Source organism: Tachyglossus aculeatus, chromosome 15 (genome assembly GCF_015852505.1).
Source record: "Tachyglossus aculeatus isolate mTacAcu1 chromosome 15, mTacAcu1.pri, whole genome shotgun sequence".
NCBI lineage: Eukaryota > Metazoa > Chordata > Mammalia > Monotremata > Tachyglossidae > Tachyglossus > Tachyglossus aculeatus.
The window spans coordinates 25,455,801-25,481,399 of record NC_052080.1 but is presented as its reverse complement, the minus strand read 5'-3'; the positions used below and the strand labels follow the sequence as shown (position 1 = coordinate 25,481,399).

At 48.2% G+C, this 25,599-nt stretch overlaps 3 protein-coding genes across 5 annotated transcripts in view; 2 read left to right on the top strand and 1 right to left on the bottom strand.

The window, feature by feature from the left end:
- TOM1L1 (target of myb1 like 1 membrane trafficking protein) overlaps positions 1 to 10,247 on the top strand; it is a 37,442-nt gene extending 27,195 nt beyond the window's left edge. The window contains exons 13-16 of the mRNA XM_038757151.1: positions 4,052 to 4,103; positions 4,493 to 4,571; positions 8,802 to 8,871; positions 10,123 to 10,247. Of these exons, the coding sequence (XP_038613079.1) occupies positions 4,052 to 4,103; positions 4,493 to 4,571; positions 8,802 to 8,871; positions 10,123 to 10,174 (253 nt within the window). The 3' untranslated portion in view covers positions 10,175 to 10,247. The remainder of the gene's footprint in view (positions 1 to 4,051; positions 4,104 to 4,492; positions 4,572 to 8,801; positions 8,872 to 10,122) is intronic.
- A 2,589-nt stretch (positions 10,248 to 12,836) lies between these two features.
- Positions 12,837 to 22,995, bottom strand: LOC119937665 (cytochrome c oxidase assembly protein COX11, mitochondrial). Its single transcript, XM_038757237.1, has 4 exons — positions 22,771 to 22,995; positions 17,109 to 17,264; positions 15,547 to 15,672; positions 12,837 to 13,635 (listed from the first exon to the last, which is right to left on the bottom strand). Exons 1-4 carry the CDS (start codon positions 22,987 to 22,989, stop codon positions 13,453 to 13,455), a joined length of 684 nt encoding a protein of 227 aa, XP_038613165.1. The 5' UTR covers positions 22,990 to 22,995; the 3' UTR covers positions 12,837 to 13,452.
- Positions 22,996 to 23,076: 81 nt separating this feature from the next.
- Positions 23,077 to 25,599, top strand: part of STXBP4 (syntaxin binding protein 4) — a 91,832-nt gene continuing 89,309 nt past the window's right edge. For all 3 annotated transcript variants that reach the window (XM_038757201.1, XM_038757199.1, XM_038757200.1), the window contains exon 1: positions 23,077 to 23,118. The gene's annotated coding sequence lies outside the window, so the exon portion shown is untranslated. The remainder of the gene's footprint in view (positions 23,119 to 25,599) is intronic.

Here is a 25,599-nt window from a genome sequence, read left to right as displayed (position 1 = left end):
TCTCTGTCTCCCCCTTTTAGACTGTGAGCCCACTGTTGGGTAGGGACTGACTCTATATGTTGCAAATTTGTACTTCCCAAGCGCTTAGTACAGTGCTCTGCACATAGTAAGCGCTCAATAAATACGATTGATGATGATGATGATATTTATTACTCTATTTATTTTGCTTGTACATATCTATTCTATTTATTTTATTTTGTTAGTATGTTTGGTTTTGTTCTCTGTCTCCCCCTTTTAGACTGTGAGCCCACTGTTGGGTAGGGACTGTCTCTATATGTTGCAAATTTGTACTTCCCAAGCACTTAGTACAGTGCTCTGCACATAGTAAGCGCTCAATAAATACGATTGATGATGATGATGATGATGATATTTATTACTCTATTTATTTTGCTTGTACATATCTATTCTATTTATTTTATTTTGTTAGTATGTTTGGTTTTGTTCTCTGTCTCCCCCTTTTAGACTGTGAGCCCACTGTTGGGTAGGGACTGTCTCTATATGTTGCAAATTTGTACTTCCCAAGCGCTTAGTAGAGTGCTCTGCACATAGTAAGCGCTTAATAAATACGATTGATGATGATGATGATATTTATTACTCTATTTATTTTGCTTGTACATATCTATTCTATTTATTTTATTTTGTTGGTATGTTTGGTTTTGTTCTCTGTCTCCCCCTTTTAGACTGTGAGCCCACTGTTGGGTAGGGACTGTCTCTATACGTTGCCAACTTGTACTTCCCAAGCGCTTAGTGCAGTGCTCTGCACACAGTAAGCGCTCAATAAATACGATTGATGATTGATGATAATAATAATAATAATAATAATGGTGGTATTTGTTAAGCACTTACTATGTGCAAAGCACTGTTCTAAGCGCTGGGGGGATACAAGGTGATCACATTGTCCCACTTGGGGCTCACAGTCTTAATCCCCATTTTACAGATGAGGTAACAGGCACAGAGAAGTTAAGTGACTTGCCCAAGGTCACAAAGCAGACATGTGGCAGAGTTGGGATTCGAACCCATGACCTCTGACTCCAAAGCCCAGGCTCTTTCCACTGAGCCACGCTATCCTATCCTATCCCATTGAAGCAGCGTGGCTCAGTGGAAAGAGCCCGGCCTTTGGAGTCAGAGGTCATGGGTTCAGATCCCGGCTCCGGCAATTGCCAGCTGTGTGACTTTGGGCAAGTCACTTCACTCCTCTGGGACTCAGTTACCTCATCTGTCAAATGGGGATTAAGACCGTGAGCCCCCCGTGGGACTCAGAGCCACAGTTAGGCTCTGGATGAAATTGTTGAATGAGGAAAATAGTTCTGTTGCCTAGAGTCCAGTGTGTATTCCAGACCTAATCAGTTTCCAGCACTTAGTACAGTGCCTGGCACACACTAGGCGCTTAACAAATACCATAATTATTATTATTTTGAGCTTTCCGTGACCCTGCCAGAATTAGATCTCTCAGAGCGGAGCAGCTTGCGTGGAGCTCCTTTTTCAGAAAGGCAAAACTCTGTTGGCTACAGAAGTAGCCATAAATCGCGTGAACCCCTCTCTGGTGGCCGTGACCCCAGAAAGCGTGCCTCAGTGGAAAGAGCACGGGCTTTGGAGTTAGTCATCATGGGTTCGAATCCCGGCTCCACCACATGTCTGCTGTGTGACCTTGGGCAAGTCACTTCTCTGAGCCTCAGTTCCCTCATCTGTAAAATGGGGATTAAGACTGTGAGCCCCACGTGGGGGACAACCTGATCACTTTGTAGCCCCCCCAGCGCTTAGAACAGTGCTTTGCACATAGTAAGCGCTTAACAAATGCCAACATTATTACATTATAAGGCTGATTTTGGGGAAGTTAATCATTCTTTCTCCCACCCACCGGCCAGTGAAGGGAAGCAGCATGGCCTAGGTGGAACAACACGGAGCTGGGAGTCGAGGACTTGGGTTCTAAATCTGGCTCTGCCAATTAATAATAATAGTGATATTCGTTAAGTGTTTACTATGTGCCAAGCACTGTTCTAAAGCACTGGGGTAGATACAAGGTAATCAGGTTGTCCCACGTGGGGCTCACAGTCTTAATCCCCATTTTACAGATGAGGTAACTAAGGCACAGAGAAGTCACTTCACTCTGCTAGGACTCAGTTCTTCCGCGGGCTTTGGAGTCAGAGGTCATGGGTTCAAATTCCCGCTCCGCCAATTGTCAGCTGTGTGACTTTGGGCAAGTCACTTAACTTCTCTGGGCCTCAGTTCATCTGTAAAATGGGGATAAAAACTGTGAGCCCCCTGTGGGACAACCTGATCACCTTGTAACCTCCCCAGCGCTTAGAACAGTGCTTTGCACATAGTAAGCGCTTAATAAATGCCATTATTATTATTATTACTTAAGTTCTCTGTGCCTCAGTTACCTCATCTGTAAAATATGGATTAAAGACCATGAGCCCCCCATGGGACAACCTGATCACCCTGTAACTTCCCCAGTGCTTAGAACAGTGCTTTGCACATAGTGAGCGCGTAATACTATTACTCTATTTTACTTGTACATATTTATTCTATTTATTTTGTTGCTATGTTTTGTTTTTTTTGTTGTCTGTCTCCCCCTTCTAGACTGTGACCCCGCTGTTGGGTAGGGACCATCTCTATATGTTGCCAACTTGTACTTCCCAAGCGCCTAGTACAGTGCTCTGCTCACAGTAAGCGCTCAATAAATACAATTGGATGGATGGATGGATAAATGCCATCTCTCTATGTTGCCAACTTGTACTTCCCAAGCGCTTAGTACAGTGCTCTGCACACAGTAAGTGCTCAATAAATACAATTGGATGGATGGATAAATGCCATCATTATTATTATTATTACTTAGACTGTGAGTCCCATGTGGGACAGCGACTGTGTCGAACCTACCAACTTAATCAACTTGTCTATCCCAGCATTTAGAACAGTGTTTGACACACAGAAAGCGCTTAAAAAAAAGAAGCGGCCCCCGGTTCTGATCCCGGCTCTGCCTTTCATCTGCTGTGTGACCTTGGGTGAGTCACTTTGATTCTCTGCACCTCAGTTACCTCATCTGTAAAATGTTTTGCATCTCAGGTCTCCGACCCCCAGGCCGGGCAGGTCAGGCAGATGCTCAGCCCATGTCGCCAGCGGCCATAGGAAGGTCCCCGTAAGTAGCAGATGGAGAAGGGACGGTGGGGCGGGCTTGCCTTTCTGCCTAGTCGGGATCCTCAGATCTCTTCTGCTTGGGATTGAGGCAGTCACTGGTGAGGTTTTAACCATTCTCTTCTTCCAGGAGGCCTTCCCAGACTGAGCCCCTTCCTTCCTCTCCCCCTCGCCCCCCCTCCATCCCCCCATCTTACCTCCTTCCCTTCCCCACAGCACCTGTATATATGGATATATGGTTGTACATATTTATTACTCTATTTATTTATTTATTTATTTTACTTGTACATTTCTATCCTATTTATTTTATTTTGTTGGTATGTTTGGTTCTGTTCTCTGTCTCCCCCTTTTAGACTGTGAGCCCACTGTTGGGTAGGGACTGTCTCTATGTGTTGCCAATTTGTACTTCCCAAGTGCTTAGTACAGTGCTCTGCACATAGTAAGCGCTCAATAAATACGATTGATTGATTGCTTGATTGATTGACTTAGATATTTCAATTAGGGAACGGCACTGTAGCTTCAAAGCACAAAATACAGGAGTCCTGGCTGCTGGCCCCTGATCTATGTCCCAGTGAGGGACTTATCCCCATTTTGAAAAGGAGGAAACTGAGGTCCAGAGAAGATACCTGCTCTCCCTCCACCTATCCCCAATCTTAGCTCAGCATTTGGGCCAGGTGAAGCATTTCCTGTTGAGGAAACTGAGGTCCAGAGAAGATACCTGCTCTCCCTCCACCTATCCCCAATCTTAGCTCAGCATTTGGGCCATGTGAAGCATTTCCTGTTGAGGAAACTGAGGTCCAGAGAAGATACCTGCTCTCCCTCCACCTATCCCCAATCTTAGCTAAGCATTTGAGCCAGGTGAAGCATTTCCTGTTGTGAATGACCCAGTGAGGCTGAATCTGTCCACTCTACCCAGGCCCCAACAAGATCGCGGCCAGAGCGTCTCTTTGGGCCCCGTGTACCAAGATGTAAGTACCGGATGGGATCTGGACTCAAGCCCCACCCCGTTCCCTGGCAAGGAGGATCTAGTTGGGTTCCTCCTGGGCAGCCAGGGAGACCCCAGGCAGTTCTCGGGTTGGGCATTATTGAGTCGGGGATCCCAGGGTTTCTGCTCCCAGAGTAGTGGCCAAGCGCTCCCCCGCCATGCTTGTCTAAAGCCGAGAGAAAGGACAATCACCGGTGGGCTCTTCCTGAGCGTTTAAGGCCGGGATGAGGGTCTCGCTTCTGCCCGAAGGGAGCTTCCCCTCAGCGAGACTCCAGTGCTCACCCACAAAGCCGATCCATACAAAGAAGTTCCTTTTCATGTTAAAACCGTGGCTCTGGCATGCCTCTCGACGGCTCCAATTTGTCCCCTCAGGTTCCCACGCTCTCAGATCCCATGTTACCAGGCATCCCATTGGCAGACTGGACATCGGTGCCACCCTCCCACCCTTCAGGTAACCCGGGGGGACCACGTTTGCCTCGTCCCTCACTGTCACATCTCTTCCCTTCTCTCCCCAAGCTCCCTTCCCCATCACAATCCCAGTAATGTAGTTGAGCGCACGGCTTTGCTGCCGGAAAAGCGTGGGCACTGTGTGTCCTGATTCTACCAGAGTGTCCCTGTACAGAGGTCTTTGGAAAGTACAGTGGGTGGACCTTATTTTTCCCATCTTACCGCATCAAGATTCCAGCTAACGGGGGCACTTTGGAGGAAAATGGGTATGTGGGAAGAGCAGTGCTGAACCAGAAGAGAGAGGAAGGTTATTGCTGTGAATGTAGAGAAGTATTTCTGTCTACCTTAGATGGTCAGGTCCTAGGCGCTGGGGATGATACGTACGATCCACACTGTATTGTCCACCCGTGTTGAACGGGAGATAATTCATTCATTCAATCATATTTATTGAGTACTTAATGTGTGCAAAGCACTGTACGAAGCGCTTAAGAATTATATCAATGTGCAGAAAATTTATTTTGGAAGTGGGACATTTCGATGATTAAAAAAAAAGGTGAAATGAGCAAGAGGAGAGGATCATACTTGAAAAGTGATACATACCCACCTGAGACTTACCCCATGCAGACACACATATACTTACACACAAACTGTGGCTCTGCCACTATCTGGTGTGTAATTTGCTCCTTTCATTACCCCCTCCCAGCCCCACAGCACTTATGTACATAACTGTAATATATTTATATTAATGTCTGCTTCCTCCTTCTAGACCATAAACTCATTATGGGCAGGGAACGTGTCCGTTTATTGTTGTATTGTACTCTACCAAGCGCTTAGTACAGTACTCTGCACACAGTAAGTGCTCAATAAATAAGGGACATGGAGGGAGCCCAACCTGATTTTTTGATATCTAACCCAGTGCTTATTTTTCTTTGTACACACAAGTATATTCGCATCCCGAAACATACATAGCATTTTAATGAGTGCTATGCCAACACAGATACACACTTAAGAAACACATTACTTATGTCTACGCAGGTATTCATTTACATTCATTCATTCAATCATATTTATTGAGCGCAGAGCACTGTACTAAGCGCTTGGGAAGTACAAGTTGGCAACATATAGAGACGGTCCCTACCCAACAACAGTCTAGAGGAAAAAAAAAGCACTGTTTTAAGCACTGGGGAGGTCATAAGGTGATCAGGTTGTCCCAAGGGGATTCACAATCTTAATCCCCACTTTACAGATGAGGGAACTGAGGCCCAGAGAAGTGAGGTGACTTGCCCAAAGTCACACAGCTGACAATTGGCAGAGCAGGGATTTGAACCCATGGCCTGTGATTCCAAAGCCCGGGCCCTTTCCATTGAGCCACGCTGCTTTCATTCATTCAATCATATTTATTGAGCGCTTACTGTGTGAAGACCCCTGTACTAAGCACTTGGGAAGTACAAGTTGGCAACAACTTGTTGCTTATTATTATTACTGACACACTTTATACAGACACTCACATACACCATCATTCGTTATGCAGATGCTTATATACACACCATAGTATTTACACACCACAGTACATATTCCTTTACAGGTGCCCACATACACTTCATTTACAAACCGACAACCGCTGCATTCAGAGTCAAAAAACTTACCTCTGCTCCGTGAGCTGCTTCACAGAGACTGCTTCCACTGCTTCCCCCTTTAAGCTCTCCCTCTAAGTGAAAACAGGTGGTATGAAGGGGTTTTTTTTTCTTCTTCTTTGACCTTATCCTCTGCTTGAAATAGGATGAACCACCACCTCCCTCTTGAGACCTGCCGTAGCCTAAAAGAAAAATAACGGCCCCAAGGGGCTGGAGGTTCGGCATTTAGTCCCAGCTCCTGTATTAGACTCTTAAAAAGATTGTAATCGTACAAGTGGGATCAGAACTGACAACCTTGAGATGCTGAGGCTGAATTTTTAGCCCGACCATTGGTTATCTCTGAAATTTTATTTTTACTATACAGTTAATGAGGCTAATTAAGAACAGGTAAAATCAATTAAGACTAATAAATAATGATGGCATTTGTTAAGCGCTTACTATGTGCAGAGCACTGTTCTAAGACTAATAAGACATTAAAGTTGGTAATTAAGAATGATAGGAAGGAGGATCTCTTTATTTCTCCTTCCTCAGCCTCCAGCTGATTCTCATCCTGCAGAGACAAGCACAAACACGCAGACACGCAAAAAAACACACAGAGACACACACAAACATGCAGAGACACGCACAAACACACAGAGACACGCACAAACACAGAGACAGACAACCAAGACATCACCAGGGATCAAACTGCCAACCTCCAACTGCAAAGACAACTCACTTACCTCGACTCCCAGAGCTCCTTCACACTACCAGCCAGCATCACTTCTCCCTTCAATGCCATCTACCTGGCAGCTAACAAGAACCTTGTATCCTCCCCAGCGCTTAGAACAGTGCTTTGCACATAGTAAGCGCTTAACAAATACCATCATGATCAAAGCAATCACATGTGAACCATGGGTGAAAATAATACACAGCCAATACCTTGCAAAACAGCTACTTACTCCCAAGACTTGAAACTACCATCTTACAAAAAGAGAGGTTTCACTTAACCCGCAACGCCACTGATTTACCTCCCTTTACTTCAGCCTAACAAAACCCCCATTTTACACACATTACAGAAAAAAATAATTACTCTCCTACCTAAGCTCGAACCCACAACCTCACTACTGGAAGAGCTCTACTCTCATCACTAAACCATTGACTCTGCCACTAACTCAAACCCCTCTATTTATACCTTTACCCTACTGGCCCACCCCACCAAAAAAATAACCAAAAACCAAAAAGCCTAAACCTTACTACCCTCCCCAGATATTTTACTAAACACAGTAAGAGAAGCAGCGTGGCTCAGTGGAAAAGAGCACGGGCTCTGGAATCAGAAGTCATGGGTTCAAATCCCTGCTCTGCCAATTGTCAGCTGTGTGACTTTGGGCAAATCACTTCACTTCTCTGGGCCTCAGTTACCTCTTCTATAAAATGGGGATTAAGACTGTGAGCCCCCCGTGGGACAACCTGATCACCTTGTAACCTCCCCAGCGCTTAGAACAGTGCTTTGCACATAGTAAGCACTTAATAAATGCCAACATTATCATTATTATTTCTCAATACCTAAAGGCTCATATGTCCAATCCAATTTACTTGTATCCACCCCAGCGCTTACTACAGTGCCTACCATATAGTAATCACTTAACAAATACCATTATTATTATTTTTTATTATTATTATCAAGGCTTTGAAGCAGGTGAGGGGGTGTCATTGTCAAATACCAACAGGAATACCATTATTAATGTTCATGACTGACACTTGAATGGGAAAACTCAAACAACTTTAGGGAGGTGAAGCACCAGAGCACCCATATAGAAGCCGGACGACCCAGGTTCGAGTCCGAGCTTGGCTGTTATCCTGACATGCGACTGCGGGCGAGTCACTTCCCTGTACCTCAGTTTTCCCATCTGTAAAATGAGGGCAATCATACCTGCCTTGTCTCCCGACCTCTCAGGGTTGTTGTGAGGGTTGAAACGAACTAATTAATGTGAGAGTGCTTTGGTAATAAAAGCGCTTTTAAAAAAAAAATTCCCCTTGTTCTTCCCTGGGCCACAGTATTTATGTAAATATCTTTATTTGTATTGATGTCTGTCTCCCCGTTATCTACACCGAGAGCATATTGAGGGCAGGGAATGTTTCTGTTTATTGTTTTATTGTATTCTCCCAAGAACTTAATCCAATACTCTGCATTCAGTAACAGCACCTGTATATGTTTGTACATATTTATTACTCTATTTATTTTACTTGTACATATCTATTCATTTTATTTTGTTAGTATGTTTGGTTTTGTTCTCCGTCTCCCCCTTTTAGACTGTGAGCCCACTGTTGGGTAGGGACTGTCTCTATATGTTGCCAACTTGTACTTCCCAAGCGCTTAGTCCAGTGCTCTGCACACAGTAAGCGCTCAATAAATACGATTTGATTGATTGATTGCTCAATAGATACGACTGATTGAATGGATGAATAATACTTCAGACTGCACACTATCATTAATCAAACGCCTACAAGGAATTCTATTACGGGGGGCATCCGGTACTTTCAAGCGTTTCTTTGTCGACACTAAAAACCCACTTAGGCTTTGTCTTCTCTCCCGACCTTGTCCCCGTCGCAACATCCAGAAGAGAACCGACAACTATCAAATTACTATGAAGTCATCGAGTTTGACCCCCTGGCTCCCGACACAACAGAGTAAGTCGCTGGGAAAGTTCCCGGCCGCTGAATTTCCCCAAGCAGAACCTAGCAGAGCTGCAGTCGTTGCCCCTTTAGATCAAAACTCCTCACGGGCAAGAAATGAATATAACAACTTAACGACTGCACTATAGAGGAATTTCAGAGGCACCATCCACTAACCAACAGAATTTAAGCGCTACGTTTCACGCCTTGCAGAATAACACATAGTCCCTGACCATTTATTACTCTATTATTAATAATAATGGCATTTGTTAAGCGCTTACTATGTGCAGAGCACTGTTCTAAGCGCTGGGGGGGATACAAGGTGATTAAGTCGTCCCACGTAGGGCTCACAGTCTTATCCCCATTTTCCAGATGAGGTAACTGAGGCTCAGAGAAGTGAAGTGACTTCCCTAAGGTCACACAGCAGACATGTGGCGGAGCCGGGATTCAAACCCATGACCTCTGACTCCAAAGCCCGGGCTCTTTTCCACTGAGCCACGCTGCTATTACTCTATTTATTTATTACTCTATTTACTTATTTATTACTCTATTTATTACTCTATTCATTTATTATTTCTCTATTTATTACTCTATTTATTTTACTTGTACTTATCTATTGTATTTATTTTATTTTGTTGTTTGGTTTTGTTCTCTGTCTCCCTTCTAGACTGTGAACCCACTGTTGGGTAGGGACTGTCTCTATATGTTGCCAACCTGGACTTCCCAAGCGCTTAGTACAGTGCTCCGCACACAGTAAGCGCTCAATAAATACGATTGAATGAATGAATGAATTTATTACTCTATTACTCTATGTATTTATTACTCTACTTATTACTATATTTACTTATTTATTACTCTATTTATTTCTCCTCTATTTATTTATTACTCTATTTATTTTACTTGTACGTATCTATTGTATTTATTTTATTTTGTTAATATGTTTGGTTTTGTTCTCTGTCTCCCCCTTCTAGACCGTGAGCCCACCGTTGGGTAGGGACTGTCTCTATATGTTGCCAACTTGGACTTCCCAAGCGCTTAGTACAGTGCCCCGCACACAGTAAGCGCTCAATAAATACGATTGATTGATTGATTGATTGACACATTCACCCTCAAAGATAACAAACCCAGCCCTTTAAGACATATGCAAAACCCTAATGGAGATAAATACGTCAGCATAATGCCCAGGTCGTGATTTTTATTTCCTCGTTTAAAATTTGCAACACATGAAATCTACCTCACTCCTTGGCTTCCGTTTTCTCTCCTCAGAGCCGTTTACGAAGACATCGATGCTCATCGCCGGGGGCCGATTCAAAATTAGTCCGACCTCTAAAATGGTCTGTTCTTTCTGAGAATCACACTATTGGTTAAGTCCCCCCCAAGCACCCACGTTTATGAGTTGGACACGGTCCCTGACCTACAATGGGATTGAGACCGTGAGCCCAAAGAAATCAAAGAAACTGATGCTTGCTTGACCAAAGTAAGCACGGCAGCAGGGATCGGCAACTAAGTGGACGGGACATGGCACGAATGATCAGACGCAAAGACAAGTATGGAAAATGATGGTGTCAGTCTAAAGCAGGATGGTGAAAACTTTCACTTTTACAGATAAACTCCTACCATGGTCTGGGAAACGGATCGAAGGATTTGGGACACCTGGGTTCAAAAGCAGCTATGTGACCTTGACTGAATTTCCTCGACTGTAAAATAGTGATTTAATGACTGCGCTTCTCTCCCCTCATCTCTTTTTGTCCACCTAGGTGATAATACCACAATTATTACCCACTTCCTCTCTATAATGAGATTTGATTTAGAGTGATTGTGATCGTGACACCTGATTCCCCTCCTACCTTCAGGCAAACTCCTTCCTTCCAACCCCATTCTATAAAACGTTCTCCAGCTACAATAATAATAATAATGATATTTGTTAAGTGCTTACTATGTGCCAGGCACCGTAATAAGCATTGGGGTGGATACAAGGCAAATCAGATTGGACACAATCCCTGCCCACGAGGGGCTCACAGTCTCAATCTCCAATTTACAGATGAGGTAACGGGGACGGAAGAGTGAAGTGACTTGCTCAAGGTCACAATGCAGACAAGTGGTGGAGCCGGGATTTAAACCCATCAACTTTTAGACTCCAAAGCCCATTTTCTATCCACTACTCCAGGCTGCTTTTCGGCGCAGGGCACTGCTCTAACCTGCACAGAATAAACATGGAAACACTGAAACCAACCCTAATGACTAGTTTTCTTCGCTATACCGTCCGTCACTCTCGTCCTCCTCGGGCTTAGGCTCCGTGAGAGCGAACTCGGCCCCAAACTGCTTCTGACAGAGCGCGGCATACAGAGCCCCTTTCAGTTCCCAGGCTGCCGTGCCGGTTCATCTGCCCCCTTCCCCTCCCTGGTGCCAAACTACAGGCCGAGTCGAACGACGGAAAGTGGGGAGATTCGAACTGTGTTGTCGTCTCCACGGTCTGAGGTGGGCACGGTAGTATGGAGGGGGCTTCGAGCTGCAACTGAGAAGAAGACGCGCCCGTCCCCTCCGTGTCCCCCCTTCACCTGCGGCACATGCTGAGGTCCTGAGCCACTGCTGCTTCAGAGTGCCTCCATGCCCAGCGCCCAAACCCCTGCCCCCTACCATTTCATGGGCACGACTCCAGCGGCCCAGGCAGGACCACCACCCCCCTTGCCACCCCCCCCCGACTCCTAGGTACCACGAGCATCCCTCAGCCCTGGAGTGCGGCCCAAAGCAGCAGCTTAAACCTCCGCCACGACAGGACATCTCTGACCCCCTACCCTCGCCTAGCTTGTGGTCGACCCTAATGCTCGTGTTCCCCCAGTGCCTTGGTATTGTGGGGATGCCCCTTGCCCCCTAGCCAGGCCACGTGACTGCAAGATGGCAGATCGGACCACAAGGTAGGGATCAAGAGGGACTGAGAGCGACGAATGAGGACCACTGGACACCAAGGAATGCCAGTTTTCCCGCTCAACTACGGAGAAGCATCGGGACCCGGCTGTTAGCAGAGACACTGAAAGGTTTTGCTCCTGTGTGTGACCATCTTCAGGGGGGAAAGTGAATGGATGTGGTGTTCAAACTCTACCCATCCGTGTAAGCAGGCCACACTCGCAACTTGGACTAACAACCGTATGTTGAGCCCTCCCGGGAGCGAGTGGGATTAAAAGGGCCCGACTTGGAGCGAGCTGTTTGTTTTAGAACATCAATCACTGAGCGCCTTCCTTTTCCCAACATCGAACGTAAAGATCGATCTGCGCTTTAAAGCGGCCAGTTCTCGTCTCTGAGCTCCGACTTAGGGCCTCGAACGTACTTTAAACTACAGGGATGGTTTTACGACGGGTGGGTCGATGAGACGTGCCTAGAGCATTACGCCTAGGAAAGAGATCGCCGTAAAACATCGCACGGCTCTCGGAAAGGGATACGATACCATGGGGGTGTTGGGACTATAAGAAGTTGTGTGGGTGGAGACTTTCTGAACTTTTACAGAAGCAGCCTAATGGACAGAAAACGGATTTGGGAGTCTGCCTGTTTATTTGTTTTGATGTCTGTCTTCCCCCTTCTAGACTGTAAGCCCTGTGTGGGCAGGGATTGTCTCTACTGTTGAATTGTACTCTGCAAGCACTCAGTATAGTGCTCTGCATACACTAAGCGCTCAATAAATACGACAGTGAGTGAGTCAGAATGCCCTGGGCTCTAACCCCAGCTCCGCCACTTGATTACTGTGTGACTGTGGGCAAGTCACTTTACTTTTCTGTGCCTCACTTACCTCATCTGTAAAATGGGGATTTAAGACTGTGAGTCCCCGAGAGACAGAGACTGTGTCCAACCTGAATAGCTTGTATTTACCCCAGAGCTTACTACAGTGCCTTGCACGTACGTGCCTAATGAATTCCATAATAATTATTATTATTAGAACAAAAGACATTAATAACAGTAGGCAGGGTTCAATGAATAGACACCACAAAGATGATTAAAGTCCCTTTAATTCATCAAGTTCTACCTTGTTTCTGACACTGCGGCTCCCTGGGAGTGTCCCCACTGGCAGACACCTGGAGCGCCCGATCCGGTCTCTGTGTGCATCTCCTTCGATACTTGTAACCTCCTCCCTCCTCCTTTCTGTCTTTTGAGGGCTGGAGGTAGAGAAATGTACCAGCAGAGGAGGTTCGGAACTTGTAGCGACAATGGACTCCTCACCTTTGTCAAACAACCACCTTTTTCGGGAAAGAGAGAGGATGGGACACCCGCCAATCGGGCTTTTAGTGCCATCGCTATTGCGGGAGCCCCCGATTCTCACCAGCAAGGACGAGGGGTCGAGCCAGTCCTCATCCAAATCGTCTCGCTGCTAAAATGGAAAGAGTGTTTCGCTCCCAGTGCGACATTTTTAAAAAATCTGCTGCAACACTTTTCGCGGAGGGCACAAAGACATAGGGGTGGAAAACAATGAGATGCTACCGACCCATCGCCGTGTTAAAATGCACAAATGTTGCTGCAGAGATTTCTCTCGGCACAGTGAAATGGAGATTCTTAAATGTCCGGTTTCAGATCGGGGGTCGAGACGGGGAGGCGAGACGGTGGTCCGTTTCAGCTGTAACCCGGAAGTGGCAATCTAAGTCCCTCCTTGGCTTCGAAGAAAGTGTACGAAAGCGTGATCGACTCGACTTTGGCCATTCTCGGGTCTTCGGCAAATTCGGGGTCGATGAAGAAGAACACTGGCATATCCACTTCCTCTTGAGGGTTGAGCCTTTGTTCTTCGAAGCAAAAGCACTGGAAATGAAAGGAGAGAAAACATCTTTCAAACACTATCTATCCGAGGGACAGACGATTTCAAGATCATCGTCGTCGGTATTTATCGAGCGCTGACTGAGTACGGAGCACCGTCGCTGAGCATTCGGGAGACTACAATATAACAAAATCAGGAGACACATTCCCCGCCCACCATGACCTTACATATCAGAGGAAGATATTAACAGAAATAAAAATGTAATAATAAACATTGTACATGACTTATAGACGTCCAAGTACCGGGGGCGTTGAGGGTTTGAGAGTCCGAGGGTGGGGCAAACATCAAATGACCAAATGTCAAGTATCTAAGCGGGTAGATGATTGAGGGAAGGATTAGGGAGCTGGGGACCATAGGGCTTGATTAGGGAAGGCTTCTTGGAGGACATGAGACCGCAATAAAGTTTGGGAGAACAGAACAGGACCCCGAAATGAGCTCCAAGGGACCTCTCTGTTGGGTAGCAGGTAGAGAGGAGCCCCCAAAAGAGACGGACAAGGAGCGATCAAAGAGATACAAGAACCGGGAGAGGATGGTGTCGGTGAAGCAGAGGTCGGGAAAAGTCTCCGAGACATCCGGGGGGATCGGAGTGGAGCCAGGGTCGTCAGACCAGGCAAGGAGGAGGTCCTCGATAATCTCGGAGGGGGCCGCTTCCGTGGAGCGGATTTGGGGGAAGCCAGCCCGGAGGAGGGATTTGGAGGAGAGATTTGGAAGAGAGACAGCTGAGACAGCGGGCAAAAACAACCCTATCGAGAAGTTTCGAGAGGGACAGCAGGAGGGAGATGGGGTGAGGACAAGAGGGAGCCAAAAGGGTCGAGGGAGACTCTTGGCAAGAGATGGAATACATCTGAATACATTCAATCAAGCAAGATTGAAAGCAGTAGGGGAGGCGCCCTCAGAGAACCAACAGTCAAAGATGCTGGTAGGGGAGGGGTGAAGGGAGGCTACAAGTGTTAGTCAATTATGAAGGGATGGGGTCAGACAACGGGAGGAGTAGATATTAGCTCACTGTCTATTTATTGTTATATTGCACTCTTCCAAGCACTTAGTACAGTGCTCTGCACACCATAAGCGCTCAATAAACACGACTGAATGAAATATGATTGAATGAATGAAAGGAAGCGAGCAGTCTCCTCTGGAGATACCACGGGGAATATAGGGAGAATTGTGGAGAGGGCAAAACTGGAGAGGAGCAGGGGCGATTTTAGGGAGATCACGCCCAAAGGTTTCAACTTCCTCAGAGTACACACGGGGTGAATGGGGAAAAGGGACGGCAGGGGCTGGGGGAACTGGAGGTTTGAAAAGGGAGTGGAATGTCCACAACAGCGGTGCGGGGCCGCAACAGGTACGGGAGTGAATTGGGGAGAAGTGTGATCGTCGTGGGGAGGAGAAGGCTGGTCTGAGGCAGGGAAAGATGAATTCAAAGTGAACAAAGGCAGATGGGCATCTGGACCGCTACAGCTTGGGCACGGGGGTGAAGGGACCGGGCCGTGGCAGTGATCTGGGGTTGAAGGTCGACGCTACGATATTGGCGGAGGGAAGGGGGGGAGGGCAGAATCGACTCTGGCCTATAGGGTGGCGTCAAGGAAGCCAACAAAATAACCCATAGTTGATAATTCTCAAGCCTCTACCAAGGGCATGGTGCCAGGCCAAGCACATGGGAGAGTATGGATCGGGAGAAACCATCCCCGCCCGAAGACCTCACGGTCCGGCAGGGGATACAGACATGGGAAGACCACGGGTGGGAGGAGGAGGGCAGGCTCTCCGATGGCAGGGGATGCCGCCCTGCGAGTATCTTGGGATGGCCATGTCTGCCCCCGCCTCGGATGTGCCGATCCCTTGCAGGGAACCCTGGGGGACTCAGGGTAGGATCTGTATCTCTACCTTGCGGCACATACCTGAATTTTGTTGAAATACTGGCCCGCTTCGAAAGGGACTATGTTGTAGGTGGAGATCCCAATGACGGGTCTGTCGGTAGGATTTTTGGCTTTGTAGAACGCCAGGGCCGTCTCTCCCGGAACCACCTGGGGAAAGGAAGACGCTCAGGTCGGCGGGGCTCCTCTGTCAACTGGCTAGGTGCCATCCTCCGTGAGAACTCCCGCAACCCGGACCACTAGAGTGCGTATAGTAAGCGCTTAACAAATACCATAATTATTATTAAAAGTTATCCCTGAACCTTCCGAGACTGCGCCTGATCCACGACGGCTTGCGGGCAGAAGCGGGCCCCGGGACATGGGCTGATGCCGGCCTCCGGGGAAGTGTGGATCACACCTGGACGGCTGTGTCCCCGGCAGCCGGGGGATTAGGACGGAGTGGGACACAACGGCACGAGGCCACTGGGGGCCAGGGATTTCTGCCATCTTTCAAAGGGCTGCAGCACAATGAGCGCTCAATCCATTCCACCCTAATGGGATGATCCCCAAATCTACGCCTCTGGTCTCGACCTCTCTCCTCTGCAGTCTCGGGTCTCCCGCCGCCTTCAGGGCACTGTGTAGACACCTTGACCTCACCGCCTTCAGAAAGCTACTCCTCCTTCCCCCTGCACCCCTACCTCGCCCCGTCTCTCCCCCTGCCATAGACGGCACTGACGTCCTCCCCATCTCCCTCGGTGTCATCCACGACCGCCCCCCCACTGTAGGTCATACCGCAAATGTGGTGGTTCGGGCACCTGTCCCTGCCCACCTCAACCAGTGCATTGGCCTCCCCGCATTGCGGGACACACTCCATTCCACCGTTCGGATTGTCCCTCTGAACTGACCATCCGTCGCCCGTCTCCTCCCCCGTCAAATCAATCCATGGGGTACCCGTCCCGGCCGACCTACTCGCCGGACCTCGGCCTCTCCTCTTCCGCCATCAATCCCTCGTTCACACCCCTCCCCGGTCTCCACCGGCTGGAAGTCGTTCCCCCTTCACGTCCGTCACACAGCTGCTCTCCTCTTTCGTCCAAACCCTCACCCTGCCATCATACGTCCCCCGGGAAGCCTTCTCCGACCAACCTCTCCTCTCCCCATCCCACTCTCCTTTCACCTCTCCTACGTGCTCGAAGCCTCAACCTCTAAGTTCACCGACATCTGCTCTGTCTCCATGGAGCTTGAATACTACACATCCCTATCGGGTGCCACTTCCCCTCCCGATCCTCGATCTCAGCGGCGGCCTCTCCCACTGGATCGTCAGCTCCTGAGTGCAAGAGTCGTGCCCGTCAACACCCCTCGCCCGGCCGCAAGCCTGCTTCTCCATCATGGGTGGCCCGCGGGTGGATGAGGCGGGATCTTGGTTTGGGGAGGGGTCTCAAATGAGCCATCGATGAGATGCTCTTTCGCCCCGGCCGAGGACGGAGCGTCGGCCAGACACGTCTGGGGTCAGTGGGCAGTATTTAGTCCAGGGCCGCCCAGAAGAGCTGCGACCCCAACGATCTGCAGCGTGAAGGGAGTCGGGGGGACCTTCCCTTCGGGATACTCACGTAGATCTCCGTCTGCTGCGGGCGGAAGTTCCAGTGGAGGCTCGCGTGCACGTCGGCGTTGAAGGCGACCCTGATGACACGGTCTTCCACGGGGACCATAGTCTCGATCCGGTCCGAACTGTGGCCTGCGACGGCCGTGCCGCCCAGCCCCGTGGTCTGGGACGTGAACACGAGACACGGGAGGGTCAACGACTCTGGGCTCTCCCTCCGGCCCCTCGGACGGCTCCCGCCTCCCGGACATCAGAAATCACGTCATACCCTGGCGGAAACCGTGCCCCGTCACCAGGGTACTTTATGGAAACCCAAAATGTAACTCAAGCTTGAATTCCTCTGGCCCGGCACCCCGACATCAGACAAGGGCTACGTCCGACTCCATTAACTAGCCGCTACCCCAGCCCTCGGGTCACTGCCCGACAACGGAGCCATGACACACTTAACAGCCATGAAAGGAAAGCCAAAACTCAAGGTCCGTTTCGAGGCCAAGGAATGGCTTCACTGAGTTGTTGGGGCAACGATACTGGGCTAGAGGTTCTTACGCGCGGAACTCATTGGGAATCGTAATAATAATAATGGCATTTATTAAGCACTATGTGCAAAGCACTGTTCTAAGCGCTGGGCAGGTTGCTGCTTCTCTGCTGCTTACATAATAAGCACTTACCCAATACCATTATTACCAGCGCTTTGCATATAGTAAACGCCTAACAAATGCCATCATTATGATGAGAAGCAGCTTGGCTCAGTGGAAAGACCACGGGCTCTGGAGTCGGAGGCCATGGGTTCAAAGCTCGGCTCCGCCAATTGTCAGCTGTGTGACTTCAGGCAAGTCACTTCACTTCTCTGGGCCTCAGTTCCCTCATCTGTAAAAAGGGGCTTAAGACTGTGGGCCAACTGGATCACTTTGTAACCTCCCTGGTGCTCAGAACAGTGCTTGGCACAGAGTAAGCGCTTAATAAATGCCATTATTATTATTCTCTGGGCCTCAGTTCCCTCATCTGTAAAAAGGGGATTAAGACTGTGGGCCAACCTGATCACTTTGTAACCTCTCTGGTGCTCAGAACAGTGCTTGGCACAGAATAAGCGCTTAATAAATGCCATTATTATTATTATTCTCTGGGCCTCAGTTCCCTCATCTGCACAATGGGGATTAGGACTGCGGGCCAATCTGATCACTTTGTAAGCTCCCCAGTGCTCAGAACTGTGCTTGGCACAGAGTAAGCGCTTAATAAATGCCATAATCATTATTAGGATTATGACTATTATTATTATTATTATTATAATTTCCACTGGGCCCGGCTGCTTGTCAGTGCGGGTCTCCTTGTGTGCCCGCCGGTCCCGGCTGCGCCCACTGAGGCACCGCCCCACGTGGGACAAACTGATCACCTTGTAACCTCTCCAGTGCTCAGAACAGTGCTTGGCACATAGTAGGTGCTTAATAAATGCCATCATCATTATTAGGATTATGACTATTATTATTATTATAGTTTCCAGTGAGCCCAGCTGCTTGTCACTGCGGGTCTTCTTGGATGCCCGCCGGTCCCGGCTGTGCCCACTGAGGCACTGCCCCACGTGGGACAACCTGATCACCTCGTAACCTCCCCAGCGCTCAGAACAGTGCTTGGCACAGAGTAAGCACTTAATAAATGCCATTATTATTATTAGGATTGTTCTCTGGGCCTCAGTTCCCTCATCCGTAAAATGCGGATTAAGGCTATGGGCCAACCTCATCACTTTGCAACTGTAAAATGGGGGTTAAGACTGTGGGCCAACCTATCACTTTGCAACCTCCCCAGAGCTCAGAACAGTGCTTGGCACATAGTAGGCACTTAATAAATACCATCATCATTATTAGGATCGTGACTATTATTATTATTATTATAATTTCCAGTGAGCCCGTCCGTCTTCTTGTCAGCACGGGTCTCCTTGGGTGCCGGCCGGTCCCACTGAGGAACTGCCCCATGTGGGCCAACCTGATCACCTCGTAATCTCCCAGGCTCAGAACAGTGCTTGGCACAGAGTAGGCGCTTAATAAATGCCTTTATTATTGATAGGATTATTCGCTGGGCCTCACTACCCTCATCTGTAAAATGGGGGTTAAGACTGTGGGCCAACCTGATCACTTTGCAACTGTAAAATGGGGGTTAAGACTGTGGGCCAACCTGATCACTTTGCAACCTCCATAGTGCTCAGAACAGTGCTTGGCACAGAATAGGCGCTTAATAAATGCCAATATTATTGATAGGATTATTCTCTGGGCCTCACTTCCCTCATCCGTACAATGGAGATTAAGACTGTAAGCCAACCTCATCACTTGGCAACTGTAAAATGGGGGTTAAGACTGTGGGCCAACCTATCACTTTGCAACCTCCCCAGCGCTCAGAACAGTGCTTGGCACAGAGCAGGCGCTTAATAAATGCCATTATTATTGATAGGATTATTCTCTGGGCCTCACTTCCCTCATCTGTACAATGGGGATTAAGACTGTGGGCCAACCTCATCACTTGGCAACTGTAAAATAGGGGTTAAGACTGTGGGCCAACCTATCACTTTGCAACCTCCCCGGCACTCAGAACAGTGCTTGGCACAGAGTAGGTGCTTAATAAATACCATTATTATTATTATGGTTATTCTCTGGGCCTCAGTTCCCTCATCTGTACAACGGGGATTAAGACTGTGGGCCAACCTCATCACTTTGCAACTGCAAAATGGGGGTTAAGACAGTGGGCCAACCTATCACTTTGCAACCTCCCCGGTGCTCAGAACAGCGCTTGGCACAGTATAATGGTTAATAAATGCCATTATTATTGATAGGATTATTATCCGGGCCTCACTTCCCTCATCTGTACAACAGGGATTAAGACTGTGCGCCAACCTCATCACTTTGCAACTGCAAAATGGGGGTTAAGACTATGGGCCAACCTATCACTTTGCAACCTCCCCAGCGCTCAGAACAGTGCTTGGCACAGAGTAGGCGCTTACTAAATACCATTATTATTATTGTTATTCTCTGGGCCTCAGTTCCCTCATCTGTACAACGGGGATTAACACTGTGGGCCAACCTCATCACTTGGCAACTGTAAAATGGGGGTTAAGACTGGGGGCCAACCTATCACCTTGCAACCTCCACAGCGCTCAGAACAGTGCTTGGCACAGAGTAGGCGCTTAATAAATGCCAATATTATTGATAGGATTATTCTCTGGGCCTCACTTCCCTCATCTGTACAATGGAGATTAAGACTGTAAACCAACCTCATCACTTGGCAACTGTAAAATGGGGGTTAAGACTGTGGGCCAACCTATCACTTTGCAACCTCCACAGTGCTCAGAACAGTGCTTGGCACAGAGTAGGCGCTTAAATTGATAGGTTTATTCTCTGGGCCTCAGTTCCCTCATCTGTACAATGGGGATTAAGACTGTGGGCCAACCTCATCACTTGGCAACTGTAAAATGGGGGTTAAGACTGTGGGCCAACCTATCACTTTGCAACCTCCTCTGTGCTCAGAACAGTGCTTGGGACAGAATAAACGCTTAATAAATGCCATCATTATTGATAGGATTATTCTCTGGGCCTCACTTCCCTCATCTGTACAATGGGGATTAAGACTGTGGGCCAACTTCATCACTTGGCAACTGTAAAATGGGGGTTAAGACTGTGGGCCAACCTATCACTTTGCAACCTCCATAGCGCTCATAACAGTGCTTGGCACAGAGTAGGCGCTTAAATTGATAGGTTTGTTCTCTGGGCCTCACTTCCCTCATCAGTACAATGGGGATTAAGACTGTGGGCCAACCTATCACTTTGCAACCTCCCCGGTGCTCGGAACAGTGCTTGGCACAGAGTAGGCGCTTAATGAATACCATTATTATTATTATGGTTATTCCCTGGGCCTCAGTTCCCTCATCTGTACAACGGGGATTAAGACTGTGGGCCAACCTCATCACTTGGCAACTGTAAAATGGGGTTAAGACTGTGGGCCAACCTATCACTTTGCAACCTCCCCGGCGCTCAGAACAGTGCTTCGCACAGAGTAGATGCTTAATAAATACCATTATTATTATTGTTATTATCTGGGCCTCAGTCCCCTTAACTGTAAAATGAGGATTAAGACTGTGGAACAACCTGATCACTTTGCAACTGTAAAATGGGGGTTAAGACTGTGGGCCAACCTATCACTTTGCAACCTCCCCAGCGCTCAGAGCAGTGCTTGGCACAGAGTAGGCGCTTACTAAATACCATTATTATTATTATGGTTATTCTCTGGGCCTCAGTTCCCTCATCTGTAAAATGGGGATTAAGACTGTGGGCCAACCTCATCACTTGGCCACTGTAAAATGGGGGTTAAGACTGGGGGCCAACCTATCACTTTGCAACCTCCCCAGCGCTCAGAACAGTGCTTGGCACAGAGTAGGCGCTTAGTAAATGCCAATATTATTGATAGGATTATTCTCTGGGCCTCACTTCCCTCATCTGTACAATGGGGATTAAGACTGTGGGCCAACCTCATCACTTGGCACTGTAAAATGGGGGTTAAGACTGTGGGCCAACCTATCACTTTGCAACCTCCCCAGCGCTCAGAGCAGTGCTTGGCACAGAGTAGGCGCTTACTAAATACCATTATCATTATTATGGTTATTCTCTGGGCCTCAGTTCCCTCATCTGTACAACGGGGATTAAGACTGTGGGCCAACCTCATCACTTGGCAACTGTAAAATGGGGGTGAAGACTGTGGGCCAACCTATCACTTTGCAACCTCCCCGGTGCTCAGAAAAGTGCTTGGCACAGAGTAGATGCTTAATAAATACCATTATTATTATTGTTATTATCTGGGCCTCAGTCCCCTTAATTGTAAAATGAGGATTAAGACTGTGGAACAACCTGATCACTTTGCAACTGTAAAATGGGGGTTAAGACTGTGGGCCAACCTATCACTTTGTAACCTCCCCGGTGCTCAGAACAGTGCTTGGCACAGAGTAGGCGCTTAATAAATACCATTATTATTATTATGGTTATTCTCTGGGCCTCAGTTCCCTCATCTGTAAAATGGGGATTAAGACTGTGGGCCAACCTCATCACTTGGCCACTGTAAAATGGGGGTTAAGACTGGGGGCCAACCTATCACTTTGCAACCTCCCCGGCGCTCAGAAAAGTGCTTGGCACAGAGTAGACGCTTAATAAATACCATTATTATTACTGTTATTATCTGGGCCTCAGTCCCCTTAATTGTAAAATGAGGATTAAGACTGTGGAACAACCTGATCACTTTGCAACTGTAAAATGGGGGTTAAGACTGTGGGCCAACCTATCACTTTGTAACCTCCCCGGCGCTCAGAACAGTGCTTGGCACAGAGTAGGCGCTTAATAAATACCATTATTATTATTATGGTTATTCTCTGGGCCTCAGTTCCCTCATCTGTACAACGGGGATTAAGACTGTGGGCCAACCTCATCACTTGGCAACTGTCAAATGAGGGTTAAGACTGTGGGCCAACCTATCACTTTGCAACCTCCCCGGCGTTCAGAACAGTGCTTGGCACACAGTGGGCGCTTAATGAGTGTCATCATCGTGATTAGGATTAATAATTAGATGTGAGGCCTCCTTCTCGTCAGGGCGGGGTTGGTGGTTCGGCCAACGGCCCCGCCTCCCGGCATGCCCCGGGGCCTGACCTGGCAGTAGAGGCGGTAGAGGGGCACGGCGGCGTAGGAGGCCCCGACCATCCCCACGGCGGCCGCGGCCACGTAGGTGAGCACCGTCTTGTTCCGCCGCCGCCATTGCCGCTCCTGCTCCCGGGTGAAGGGGTTGGAGCCGGTCGGGCGGCGCGGGGGGGCCACGGAGGCCGGCGGGAGCCGCACCTTGGTCCGCCTCAGCACCGCCATGGCCGCCATGACGGTGGCGCCTCACGGCCTTGCGCGCATGCGCGCGCCTAGGGAGGGAGGGGGCGCGCGCATGCGCCGCTCCCTTCTGCGTTGGGAAATCTCGCGAGATGGAGCGCACTCCGACGGAGGGCCAGCGCGGTAGGTAACCGCTTATAACGCTGTTTGACCCCGCCCGCCCCAGGGCAATCCGGGCCTCGGGCGTCACCATGGCAACGGCGGCGCCTCCCGGGCATCACCATGGCAACGGCGGCGCATCCCGCGCCCGGCCCTCCCTCCCTGCCCCTAATAACCAATCGATCGTATTTATTGAGCGCCTACTGTGTGCAGAGCACCGTACTAAGCGCTTGGGAAGTACAAGTTGGCAACGGATATCATCAATCGTATTTATTGAGCGCTTACTGTGTGCAGAGCACTGTACTAAGCGCTTGGGAAGTCCAAGTTGGCAACATCTAGAGACAGTCCCTACCCAACAGTGGGCTCACAGTCTAAAAGGGGGAGACAGAGAACAAAACCAAACATACTAATAAAATAAATAGAATAGATATGTACAAATAAATAGAGTAATAAATATGTACAAACGTATATACAGGTATAGAGACAGTCCCTACCCAACAGTGGGCTCACAGTCTAAAAGGGGGAGACAGAGAACAAGACCAAACATACTAACAAAATAAATAGAATAGATATGTACAAATAAAATAGAGTAATAAATATGTACAAACATATATACAGGTATAGAGACAGTCCCTACCCAACCGTGGGCTCACAGTCTAAAAGGGGGAGACAGAGAACAAGACCAAACATACTAACAAAATAAAATAAATAGAATAGATATGGACAAATAAAATAGAGTAATAAATATGTACAAACATATATACAGGTATAGAGACAGTCCCTACCCAACAGTGGGCTCACAGTCTAAAAGGGGGAGACAGAGAACAAGACCAAACATACTAACAAAATAAAATAGAATAGAATAGATATGGACAAATAAAATAGAGTAATAAATATGTACAAACGTATATACAGGTATAGAGACAGTCCCTACCCAACAGTGGGCTCACAGTCTAATAATACTAATGACGGCATTTATTAAGCGCTTACTATGCGCAAAGCACTGTTCTAAGCGCTGGGGAGGTTACCATGTGATCAGGTTGTCCCACAGGGGGCTCACAGCCTTAATCCCCATTTTACAGGTGAGGGGACTGAGGCACAGAGAAGTTTTAGACTGTGAGCCCACTGTTGGGTAGGGACCGTCTCTATATGGTGCCAACTTGGACTTCTCAAGCGCTTAGTACAGTGCTCTGCACACAATAAGCACTCAATAGATATGATTGATTGATTAAGTGACTTGCCCAGAGTCACACAGCTGACAATTGGCAGAGCCGGGATTTGAACCCCTGACCTCTGACTCCAAAGCCCGGGCTCTTTCCACTGAGCCACGCTGCTTCTAGACTGTGAGCCCACTGTTGGGTTGGGACCGTCTCTATATGTTGCCAACTTGTACTTCCCAAGCGCTTAGTACAGTGCACTGCACACAGTAAGCGCTCAATAAATACGATTGATTGATTGGTAAGCAGCGTGGCTCGGTGGAAAGAGCCCGGGCTTTGGAGTCAGAGGGCAGGGGTTCGCATCCCGGCTCTGCCACATGTCTGCTGTGTGACCTAGGGCAAGTCACTTCACTTCTCTAGACTGTGAGCCCGCTGTTGGGTAGGGACCGTCTCTATATGTGCCACCTTGTACTTCCCAAGCGCTTAGTACAGTGCTCTGCACACAGTAAGCGCTCAATAAATACGATTGATTGACTGATTCTCTGTGCCTCAGTTACCGCATCTGGAAAATGGGGATTAAGACTGTAAGCCCCACGTGGGACAACCTGATCACCTTGTATCCTCCCCAGTGCTTAGAACAGTGCTTTGCACATAGTAAGCGCTTAACAAATGCCATCATTATTATTATTATTATTATTATCATAATGGCATTTATTAAGCGCTTACTATGGATAGGAACCATCTCTATATGTTACCAACTTGTACTTCCCAAGCGCTTAGTACAGTACTCTGCACACAGTAAGCGCTCAATAAATACGATTGAATGAATGTGCAAAGCACTGTTCTACCAGTGCTTAGAACTGTGCTTTGCACATAGTAAGCGCTTAATAAATGCCATCATTATTATTATTACAAAGTGATCAGGTTGTCCCACATGGGGCTCACACCCTTAATCCCCATTTTCCAGATGAGGGAACTGAGGCCCAGAGAAGTGAAGTGACTTGACCAAGGTCACACAACTGACAAGTGGTGGAGCCGGGATTTGAACCCATGATCTCTGACTCCGAAGCCCGGGCTCTTTCCATTGAGCCACGCTGCTTCTCTTGGGACCGATCCCATCTGGGGATGCGCCTCACGGTTATGGTGGGGGTCACCAGCCTGACTTGGTACTTAAGTTAAAATCAGTGGGACCCTGATGGGAGTTCGGAGTCGATAAGGGGGTAGGATATTTATGGTTGGGGATAATAATAATAATAATGGCATTTATTAAGCGCTCACTATGTGCAAAGCACTGTTCTAAGCGAATGGGGAGGGGGCAGTAAAGCCTGGTAGAGGAAAGGCCTCCAAG